The 12,008-nt window shown below is 36.2% G+C and overlaps 1 protein-coding gene and 1 long non-coding RNA gene across 4 annotated transcripts in view; both read right to left on the reverse strand.

Annotated features, from left to right (window-relative positions):
• On the reverse strand, positions 1–808 carry LOC113475199. Its single transcript, XR_003396949.1, has 3 exons — positions 713–808; positions 511–615; positions 1–98 (listed from the first exon to the last, which is right to left on the reverse strand). It is a non-coding gene; the product is annotated as an uncharacterized LOC113475199 (long non-coding RNA).
• LOC100178298 (GATOR complex protein MIOS) overlaps positions 1–12,008 on the reverse strand; it is an 18,478-nt gene that overhangs the window by 1,969 nt on the left and 4,501 nt on the right. For 2 of the 3 annotated variants that reach the window (XM_026839075.1, XM_009863485.3), the window contains 16 exons: positions 11,672–11,849; positions 11,167–11,304; positions 10,609–10,764; positions 10,171–10,251; positions 9,446–9,556; positions 8,584–8,650; positions 7,463–7,696; positions 6,842–6,926; positions 6,321–6,529; positions 5,794–6,011; positions 5,217–5,396; positions 4,881–4,972; positions 4,184–4,338; positions 2,577–2,623; positions 1,968–2,052; positions 1,440–1,515 (listed from right to left, as the gene is read on the reverse strand). In XM_026839075.1, the coding sequence (XP_026694876.1) occupies positions 1,440–1,515; positions 1,968–2,052; positions 2,577–2,623; positions 4,184–4,338; positions 4,881–4,972; positions 5,217–5,396; positions 5,794–6,011; positions 6,321–6,529; positions 6,842–6,926; positions 7,463–7,696; positions 8,584–8,650; positions 9,446–9,556; positions 10,171–10,251; positions 10,609–10,764; positions 11,167–11,304; positions 11,672–11,849 (2,112 nt within the window). The remainder of the gene's footprint in view (positions 1–1,439; positions 1,516–1,967; positions 2,053–2,576; positions 2,624–4,183; positions 4,339–4,880; positions 4,973–5,216; positions 5,397–5,793; positions 6,012–6,320; positions 6,530–6,841; positions 6,927–7,462; positions 7,697–8,583; positions 8,651–9,445; positions 9,557–10,170; positions 10,252–10,608; positions 10,765–11,166; positions 11,305–11,671; positions 11,850–12,008) is intronic. The other variant, XM_026839077.1, reaches the window with a different exon arrangement.

Consider the following 12,008-nt stretch of genomic DNA (forward strand, 5'->3'; position numbering starts at 1 on the left):
GACACTTCAGATATCTACGCCTGGTGGCACACTTGGTTGTGAAGATGGCACGTCATGTAATAAAGATTCTGCCTCACTTGAGACTTGTTCTGGATCAGCTGGTAACAAAACATAATTGTTTTGCACCAAACAAAATACTACCAAGGTGTTATGTAGAAATACTAAGTAAAACTAATGGTGTTCTTGGGCGATACACTTAACAGCAATTGCTCCAAGCCAGTGGTCAGTAATGGGTTGTCCAAATTGTCAGCCATACAAAATTAATCACCGACAAAGTTACAAATGTGGTAACTCGTAAGCGGGCACAAGGTGTATGAAACATAACACCAGTGTTATAACAACAGTTGTTTTCCTAAGCACACAAGGATAAAGAAAGTTACATTTATTCACAGTTTGATGTGTATTTACAGCACTTGGTGTATTCTGTTATGATGCGACAAGAGTGTACAACAATATGAGTGACCAGGACCCAGATCAACAGAACCAGAACGCATTACATTTAATACATACTTGTTATTGGTTCCGCCTTTGCAGCCATTTCTCCTGCAACTTCTGTATAGTAAGCTTCAGTTGATGCTTCTGTAGTCTGTGTTTTGGTGTGATCTAAAGATTTTTCTGCAAGACGTAAACAATAGTAATATACTTCATACATATAGAGTTATTTTCATTTATATTTATTGTAATACAAAACACATATTTTTATTTATCTTACCTTTATCAGTAGTTTTGGCGGAAAGTTGCGTTGGCAAAAGGTAACCACTTTCTGAAATAGATATATTTTAGTAATATAAGAGTTATAATATGGGTGTCTTCTTATACACCAGACACACATGGTGTATTCATACACCTCATGCTCACTGTCGAGTTATAACATGGGGGTCTTCTTATACACCAGACACACATGGTGTATTCATACACCTCATGCTCGCTGTCGAGTTATAACATGTGTGTCTTCTTATACACCAGACACACATAGTGTTTTCATACACCTCATGCTTGCTGTCGAGTTATAACATGGGTGTCTTTTTATACACCAGACACACATGGTGTATCCATACACCTCATGCTCGCTGGCGAGTTATAACATGGGTGTCTTATACACCAGACACACATGGTGTATTCATACACCTCATGCCTGCTGTCGAGTTATAACATGAGTGTCATCTTATACACCAGACACACATGGTGTATTCATACACCTCATGCTCGCTGTCGAGTTATAACATGGGTGTCTTATTAAACACCAGACACACATGGTATATTCATACACCTCATGCTCGCTGTCGAGTTATAACATGGGTGTCTTATTAAACAACAGACACACATGGTGTATTCATACACCTCATGTTCGCTATACAGTGCACAATAACACATACGCCTACTATGCATGGCCTACATCACTCATATATATCAACCTGTATAATAGAAACAAGACTCACCGAAACCAATCCATTAAATGTCCGGCATGTCCCCCATGGTTGCAACTCATGCACCAAGACAACCAGTTCACGAATTCTAAAAATAAAAAGGAGGAAAACTATTATGTTAGGTTTTTACATGTTAAGTAAATAAAAACAACTGAATTTGTAATTTTGTGCAAGACACTTAACAGAAATTGATCAAACCCAGTGGTCAGTTAAGTCTAAATTGCCTGATAATCTGCCATACATAAAGACCAAAAAAAAACAAAAACAATCAACCACAAAGTTACATACATGGAAAAGCGAGCACGAGGTGTATGGAACAGCCCACCAATGTTATAATGACCGCTGTTTCCAGCCACCAATGATAAATAAATTACATACGAGGTAACTTGTGGGCAGACACAAGGTGTATGAAACAGACCACCCGTGTAAAAACGACTGTCTATGACACGCTTGATAAATGCGTGTTATAACGACCCGCTCTGCAGTCGTTTTCAGCCACCAACAATAAATAAGTTACAACACAACCTTTTACGCACTCACCCGTCTCCTCAGGTCTTGCACCAAGATGAGTTGAACAAACTGAACATCGTGGAAGAGGTTTCCGACATGATGGACAACTCGTGGTCTGTAAGATGGAAAGTTAGGTTATTTGTATTGAAATTATCCTCCGCAGTTGTTCTGATTAACAAGATATAACACGGGTGTTCTGTTTCACACACCCACTGACAACTGGATGTACTGTTACCTGGTATAGGAAAAAGTGGAAAATTATCTAAAAGTTTCATAGCAAGTAGGTATAACCATACGTAGTAACAAACGGAGTAAAAAGCGGGCACGAGATGTATGAAACAGAACATCCGTGTTATAAAGACTGTCGTTGCCCCGCCATGCGAGGATAAATAAGTTACATGCGTTGTAACTTGTAACCGGGCACGAGATGCATAAAACAAAACACCCGTGTTGTAATGACTGTCGTTTTCTTGTGCCATGAGGATAAATCCTTTCATTCGGAGATTACACCCATTTATTCGCAAGTGGGGTTGGGATATTGACATTATTTTTCTTTTTTCAAGCTACATACCAACTGCTACAGGTTAAGACAAACCAATAACTTACAAATAAAGTGATTAATATATTATTGTAACTCACTGAGCATTGCATGGCCATTCCTCCACCTAAATACCGTGTACCACGCGCTGTGTAAAAAATAACACGTTTACTTGCGTATGTGCGATGTTAAGGTAATGTATATATACTTAAAATAATACGTTTAGTTGCTTATATGTGACTTGTAATGTGGCTGAATATACACTTATGCATAGAAACATAAAACAGGTCTAATACAAGGTGTTGGGAAAGTCACTGTGCGCTTACATATTTATTAACAGACATGTTTCAGTATAGAATCCAGGAGGTAAATATGAATGACAATCCCCAAAAAATAATCACCCACAAAGTAACATGCACGGTAATTTGGAAGCTGGCATGAGGTGTTAAACCTGTGTGATAACGACTGTCGTTTTCCGGCTACGCGAGGATAAAGTAACTTACATATTTATTAACAGACATGTTTTAGTATAGAATCCAGGAGGTAAATATGAATGACAATTATAAATGATGCTGAAAGTGACCTCCGTTAGCATCAAAACAGGCTTTGACCTTCTTATTTTGTTTCTAAACACCTCAATCAGCTGCTCTCTTTGAATAAATTAGAACAAATGCTAGAACCTCTGTTTTAAAATTCTCCTTTTCTCATAAAATTTTGATTTTAAATCCCTTTTTTACTCATACTTTAATAAAAGCTTGATCTAACTTATAAATCACTAACTAAATATATATAGAGGGGTGGGAAACGATGGGACACCTTTAGCACAAATATATAAATATCCTCATCGTGTTTTAATTAATTAACAACGTCTATGAAAGTCGCGAGGACAAGGTTTTATAATTCCTTGAATGTTCTTTGTTTACTACCAAAATGTACGAGAAAATAGAATGAAAAGGTGTCCCATCTTCCCCCATCCTACTATAAAACTCACTCCCACAAGGAGAACTGTGCACTGAACTCAAGCCTGGTGTTTGGGTCCCAGATTTTGCCCTACGTCTTGACCCTTGGCCCAATGTATGCAATCCACGTGGAACTGAGTTACAACGAAAAGACTCCAAACTTGATACAGACCTCGGGCTTCTGGCACTCGGAGTCATAACTTGGCTGGAACTGACTGGAGCTTAAATAGATTAGTTAGCTGGGGCTTTGTATAGTCTAACTTGTGGGGTAATGGGCCAATTCTAAAACCTAGTTAATAACGGATGTTTGATGATAAAAACGTGCTGGGACATGAAAAAAACGTGGCAAATAAACCAATAGGGTGTAAAAATTGTCAAAATGTCACCTATATATATATATTTAAAATTAAACAGAAATTAATTAGCTCGTTAACCCTTGTAGTGGGTGACCCAACCAAATCAAATGGTAACTTAGGTCAGAACCGCCTTTTGGTGTGTCTTGCAAGAAGACTTCACCATTTTATAAACTAAACTTTGCAATTTTATTCTATTCTATATAGATAAGGTTCCCGCAAAATGGCATGCCATGGGTCCTAGGATTTAGGCCAGAGTTGGCCCATTACCCAGGGTGCTGTTGCATGGACCTCACCAGATGTTGAAGCCTGTTGCTTCCCCGAAGGTAGGCACAAGGGCTTTAATTGTAATATATGGAAGATCTTCGCTTGACAAACAAAGTTATATACACTCACCTGCAATTAGTTTTGAATTGGAGATATTTTTCCCACAGTAATTACAAACTACATATGTTTGGGCGTCTGTTGTAGCTTCTGTTGATTTATTCCACATTTTATCAAAATCAATTCGCTCGAAATAAAGTTCCCATTTATTTAGAAGGTCTGTATAACTGGAATTAATAATTTCAAATTATGAGGTTTTAATGAAAAGATTCCCACCAGATTTCATATCCATAGGCACCAAACCTGGGGTGGCAGGGTAGGCAGGCACCCCTAAAGTGATCTACCCAGCATTAATTAGTAAACAATAGAACTAAAATGTTGTATTTGTTTCATATAAATACGTGCGTCCAACAATAAATATTAGTATTCAAGAAGTAACCACACAAAGTTTTTAAGCATTACAATCTGCCTGTTAACAACAGAAATATAGAAAATGGTAACAAGACTAAATTTCTTAAGACTAAATTACCCATTTCCCAACAAGACTAAATTTCCCATTACCCAAACACCCAAGCTGCTTATACAGTATTCTGTTACTTCTGCTACCAGGCATAATGTAAATATTCTTTCAATGATTTATCTGGTATAAAAAGTAATGTAGAAAAACTTGGGCGGCAGGCAGGCCAAATGTTGCAAATACACTGGGTTTTCATGTCAGATGAGCCGTTAAAAATTTATTTGCTTATACACTTCTTAGCATTATGTTTACCTTTCTTTCCAATGTAAGATCCTGGGCTGTAAAAGAAATGCTTTATCTCCTGTGTGTATTACTGCTGTGAGGATGGTTTGTATATCAGATGTCTGGAGATGATGGGATTGTTTAATGGTTTGGATAAAAATACCAATGTTATAACTTGACAGCGAGCATGAGGTGTACGAATACACCATGTGTGTCTGGTTTATAAGAAGACACCCATGTTATAACTTGACAGCGAGCATGAGGTGTATGAAAGTCTCTATCTCAATGACGCACATATAAGAAGACACCACAATATGTTATAATACAATAAACATAAGGTATATCAAACCTTCATAAAGCACGAACCATTTCATAATACTTTGCGAGCAAATTAACACCGGCAGCAGTAGAGAGCCCGGTGACAAGAACACCATCTAGTGCTCCGTTTTCAACGCAACTTGCAACGAGTTCTTTGATGTAAATTGAAAGTAAATTATCGGGAAGGTAAATGCAAGCGAACGCAACCAGGTCTTGGAGCAAAAGTTCCTGTGTGAATTTCACATATAGCACTATTTAAGGACAGCTTTTGTTTTTGATAATAGGACCGACGTTTTATCTGCCGCCATACACATAACATAAATTACAGCGAAAATCATATTATTTAAAAAACGAAGAGAAGGGAATCAACAGTAAAATGACTGTTGTTAAAACATGCTATGGATAAAACCCATACACCACTAATTTCCACATTTGTTATCCATAGCGTGTTTTTTGCAGTTGTTTCCGTTTATTTTTTTTAATAACATGATGTTAGCTACTGTTTTCGAAGAGATAAATAAAATTCATGTTATGTCTTGTTGTTTAATATATCTGCTGTTGCACCAAACTAAACTACTAATCTAAAATATATAATTAAAGTCTCTGCACCACTTATCTCCCTCACCTTATTGTTCAATATTTGTTCATATTTCCCTGCTTGCCCGACGCTGTGGTTTGCCTCCTGCGCGTTGGCGAACAAGAAACTAAACATGGCTTGTAGATACGGGCTCTCTAGCGACTCCATGAGGTTCTGGCATGTATCGAGCCACAAGGAGGGGCTGTTGACACCCGTGTATCCACTTAACGCCATGCTCACCATGGAGAGCTGGTTGCTATTCTCACCTGGGGGAAAAAGTTTTTTTTAAATGCAAAGAATTACAAAGTTACAAATAAATTTTAAAATTCTATAAAAAACAAAGAACTTATTATTTAGCTGCAAACATTTTTAAAGGAACTAAGTGAAATGAGAACAAAAAACTAAAAAAACATATAAATGTAACAACAACTTTCCAGCAAAAACATACAAAATTCTTGTGTACAAAAACTACACAAATGGATGATATTTTAGCAGCTCATACTCTACGTTTTTGTACCAGATGCGCCTCGAAAGGAAATAACGGAATACACGAATAAAATTATAACCTCGCACACCTTGTGTCTTACTAGCTTTGTTCAACACTTCCACAGCTAACTTCATGTTGCCATGCCATAAAGCTATCGTACAAGCTCTTTCTACACAAGTTGTCTTTGAGACTCGACGAACAAGTTTTTCAAGGAAGCTTGTTTTCGTGAAACGTGTTTCGTCACTAGGGGACGCTGAAGAGAACACGTCCCAATCGCACATCGCGAGGATTCGATTTCTGTGAATTTGTGGAAGTGTAGTTAGGATAACGAGCAAGAGACCTGAGATTTGGGGGTTGGCTCATTACCCAAATATATTTCAACCCAGTGGTCACCAATGGCTTGTCCGAATTGTCAGCCATACATAATAATGAAAAAATCCTCCACAAAGTAATATACGTGGTAATTCGTAAGCTGGCACAAGGTGTATGAACAAAACACCTGTGCCCGGCACATAAAAATAAATCAAGTTACATTCATCCATTCATAGATGATATTGTTTTGCAACAAAACCAACATTAGTATACAGATACAATGCTTGAAACACCAACCTATGCGTGCTTGTGTAAACTGTTGTTTTAGATGTTGGTAACCCAACCCAAGTCACAGTTTCAGTATTACTGTTGTGTGTCTCCCCTGTAATTTGAAAGGAAAATATTTTGAAACAGATTTGAACCTTCAAAAATTGTGCCATTGTGGCCGTGTATGTTTTGGGTAAAACGGTAATTGCTCCAACCCTGTGGGCACATTTGGGTTGTCTAAATTAATAGCTATGTATAAAGAAAGTTAACTAGAAAAAACAAACACCCACAAAGTTATATATGTGGTAAACTTGCACAAAATGTATCAAACAGAGCACCTGTGTTATAACGACTGTCTTTTCTGGCGACATATGGATAAAGCAAGTTACATTCATTCATTCACCCACAAAGTTACATACGTGGTAATTCATAAGCGAGCAAGAGGTGTATTTGAAACATAACACTTGTGATATAACGATTGTCATTGCCCGCCACGCAAGGATAAAAGTTAAATTCATGGTACCGCGCAACGTCGCAAGCTGGCAAAGGGTATATTATACAGAACACCTACGCTATAACCACTGTCATTTTTTGGCCCTGCGAGGATAAATAAGCTTATTCACAAGATTCATCAGATTATTAATACCCTACCTTTTAACAGAGAATATACCCCAGCAAAGCAAACTGCTGGAACAGTTTTCGACGAGGAAATTCGTAGTTGCCTCGGCTTTTGCTTGCTTTCCCATGACACAGGTGAAGTGGGGGTTGTAACATTATGGACCGGGGTGGTTGCCATCTGCTTGACGAGCCCAATCCAATTCCAAAGCGAACGTAGATTCATATTTTCAGGTTCAAAACTGAGGTCGAAATTTTTTGACGGGTTTTCTGATAAAAATATTTTGTTTAAGTTAAATTCCAATCATCAATTTAAATATTTTGAATATAAACATAGAAAATTATGTGACTGTTCAGTAATCTATTCAGTAAGTTACTAAAAAATTGTTACCAAATTTTTTTAAAGTCGAAAATTTTTGACAGGTTTTCTGATAAAATTTTTTTTCACAATTTTATTTTTTTAGATAATCAAAAACATGAATGTTGTGGTATTTAATAAATGTAGTTAGGAAACGAGTTGCTGTGGTATGTAATCAATGTGTTTAAAAACATAAAAATTAGTCACAAATAAAATGGAGAACTTCCTTAAAACTGTGTATGATTCCCAGAGTCGTGTTTACAAATCTGTCATTTTTAGTTGATTTTATTTTTTAAAACAGTCCATTTTTTTGCATTAATTTAATTATCGATACGAATCGGTCTTATAGAAATGTGCATTTTGAGTCTGACTGATGTTAGTTACCAACTTTAACATATACAGTAGAGTCGTCCGGCGCCGTGGCATAGTGGTTAGCGCGCCTGCCTGTAACCCAGAGGTAATGGGTTTAAGTTTCGTCGCTGCTACCATTGTTGGCGGAAGTGTCCTTGGGCAAGACACTTAATAGCAATTGCTCCAACCCAGTAGTCACTAATGGGTTGTCCAAATTATCAGCCATACATAAAAAAATCCTAAAAAAATAATAACCCACAAAGTAACATACATGGTAACTCGTAAGCTGGCACGAGGTGTTAAAACCGTGTGGTAAGGACTTTCGTTTTCCGTCCACGCGAGAATAAAGTAAGTTACATTCATTCACATTCATTTATCAAATAAAACACAGCAGATAGTATTATTGATATTCGAGATAATTTGTGACATTTTCACAACCCAATCCCACCTGTGTTTAAACCATATCGGTTCTTTGCTCTTTTCTCAATAAGTGAAGTGACGTCAACAAATTCATTCTGGGAAATATATGACAAAATTTTTCATTAACACAAATACAATGACATGTAATATCAAATAAAAAAACAAAATCCAACACTTGGAGTGAGACCAAAAAAATGAGACCCAAATCCAACACTTGGAGTGTATTTTAAGGGTTGCAGTTTACATTTAATAAAAGTGTATTTTTACTTTATTTACACTATTAAATGACATATAACAAAAAAAACTAACAGTAAAGACCAGACCCAACACTTACGGTGTATTTCATGCATTTTATTATTTCACATTCAATGAATAGATATTAACATGTTTTTTTATTTTCTTTAATGTTTATGGGTGGGATTTAGACCAGCTTAGGCCCATTACCCCAACACCCGGAAAGCCCATGTAAGTTCTTCTAGCTACCGGTGCCGTGACACCGCATCGCAGCAGACTCGTATTATATTGGCACCATTATCCTCGTGTGCTTACAAGAAGCCACTTTGTGTATGATTATTAATTGGTATGGCTTACAATTTGGATAACCCATTAGTGGCTGCTGGGATGGAGCAATGTCTGTTAAGTGTCTTGCCCAAGGACACATACGCCGATCAGTTTTAGTACCGCCGTTGAGCATCGAACCGGGGACACTTTGGTTTTGATTCAGACGACTAATTCACTGAGCCACGGTACCGGAGGATATTTACATGTTTGCTTCACAGCTTAATAAACTAAACTTTGGGCTATTAACGAAATTTGCTAAGCTGAATAAACGAAATGTTGGGTGTATTTTATGCACTTGATTATTTAACATAAAGTGAAACATTATTTACATTATTTTCTTCAGGAATTAGTGAGAAACTATTAACAGTGTTTCCAGATGCCACATTCATGTCGTGTCTTGTTCTCCACGATAATGATATTTTCTCATGAACTTCAGGGTACTGGAAATAAATTGGGCAACACTTTTTGTTAATAATAAACTTTTCTGTTAATAAAATAATCTTATTTTTAATAATACTTAAATTTTATATTTGTATTTATTACGGCCCTTTACGGGTAACAACAGTTATTATAACACAGATGTTAAAATGACATAAAAACATGCAATGGACAAAAACTTATGTAAAAGTTAAAACCAGTAAAACTGTCATACTAAAATATGTAATGCCGTTCTTGTTTATAAAGATGTGAGAATAAGATGGTCGTGAAATATATCCAGTGCAATTATATGTACATTTTATACCTATATCTGTACAGTAACAATTGTAAAGGACATGCAAGAATTAACAGGAAAATATTGTTAAACCTTTTTAAAAATATAAAAATAATGCAAAACACTAAAACTCTGATAATGATCATTTCACCAATACAGTTACAGTTCTCATATATGTTTTATGCCATATATGTTTATATCACAACTGTAAAATACATACACAAATTAACAAGAAAATCTTTCAAGGAATAAAAATAACGGGAATTTCTAAAACTCTGTTAAGTATCATTTTACCAATACAGTTACAGTTACCATATATGTTTTATACATACACAGACTCACCGTAAACGTAAGTGAATTACTGACAGTAAGGAGATGTTTGTCTTGTGGACTCCATGTAAACCCAGATACAAAATCACCAAGCTGTAACATAACAACATGAGCAAATGAATGTAACTAATTTATCCTCGCATGGCCGGGAAAACGACAGGCGTTATAACATGGGTGTTTTGTTTCATACACCTTGTGCCCGCTTACGAGTTAACTAGTATTTAACTTTATGGGTGATTTATTTTTATGTATGGCTAATTGGCTAATAATTTGAACAACCCATTAGTGACTAATGCGTTGCAGCAATTGCCAATACAGGTCTTGCCCAATGACAAATGGCCCACAATAGTAGCAACTTCAAGCCTTCTGGCCCCACATTTAAGCCATTGCACTGCTTCAAACTCTTCTTCTTACTTGTAGTTCAGACTTGTAGTTTAGATTAATTCTTACTTGCAGTTTAGACCTCGCGCACACAAATGGGGGCGAACGTTCTTGTTCGGGAAGAGACAAATTAATGTCGTAAATATTGACCAATTCATTCCGTGTTTCATTAATTCCATTTTGAAGAACGGCAAGAAACCCATTTCGTGTCGGACTCCATTCAATCTAGGGAAAAATTTTCAATTTAAAATTGATTGACAGAAAAGTGATTTTTTTTGTAATCCTAAAGGACCAATGCAATTTGACAAGACATTATCGGGGTAAAAAATGTAATATCTTTTTAAAATCAAACTTATTAAAACAACAGGGGCAAGTGATTTTATCATCCTATCATTTGTACATATACTTTTTCTAGTGTGTTTACACCTGGCTTAACTGGCTAAGTGAGTTTTAGTTTGATTCCCATTCAATTTAACTATGCTTCGAAAAATGAACCATTAATTATTATAACACAACGAAACGAAAATGGAATTAGCAGCAAAATAACATGAACATGGGTTGTATTGGTATGTATTTAAATACAGTATTAGAGAATTACAGTGTAAGATATATTTAGATACAACCAACCTTTGATATATTGTGTTCAACATTGAACGTGGAAATTGGTTTCGAAAAGCTCCGCAAATCCCACAATGCAACAGTGTTCTCGTTAAAAGAAGCAACACGAATTTCTTGGAGTGGGTTTACACAAAGACCCATGGTCGCCTGTGAAAAGAAAAAATTCCAAAATTAATTCCATAAAATCTGTTCCAGGCAGAGAAAGAGTCTTTTGAAAAAATAATCAGCCTGTGATTAGAACAACCTTTTGAGTTTGCAAAGTTCTAAAAAGTTCAAATCACTTTCGGCAGGCAGAGAAACTAGAAAAACAGACAACTAAAAGTTACTTATTAGTTATCATTTATAAAATAAAATAGTTATAAATTATTTACACCCTATAAATAATATTACACAGTTACATCCTTAAAATTCGAAAAGTTATTATAAAATAGTTTCCGAGGGGGTGTCTAAACACCAAACACCCCCTCTAGATCCGCCACTGGTTATACCCTATATTATAATAATATAAAACTACCTTATGGTTAACAGGGGATGATGCTGGTTGGTTTGGTTGTGTACGAATGTCGTAAACTTTCAGATATTTCATTCCATGCCCAGCAATAAGTGAGTTGGCTGAAACTTTGTTGATCCACACGAGCGAGTTAACTGCGTCGCTTTGAGCGATTTCCAAGAATGGTTTCAAAGCATGGGTGCTGTGGAAGGTGAAAGTATGGATAATGCAAGTTTAATGATTGAATGTAACTTCATTTGTAAGCAGGCGTAAGGTGCGTGTTATAACGACTGTCGTTGCCACATTCATTCATTCATTGAGTTGCAAGTATGGACGTTTCATTTAATCTACATAATGAAAA

Source organism: Ciona intestinalis, unplaced genomic scaffold, assembly GCF_000224145.3.
Source record: "Ciona intestinalis unplaced genomic scaffold, KH HT000150.2, whole genome shotgun sequence".
NCBI lineage: Eukaryota > Metazoa > Chordata > Ascidiacea > Phlebobranchia > Cionidae > Ciona > Ciona intestinalis.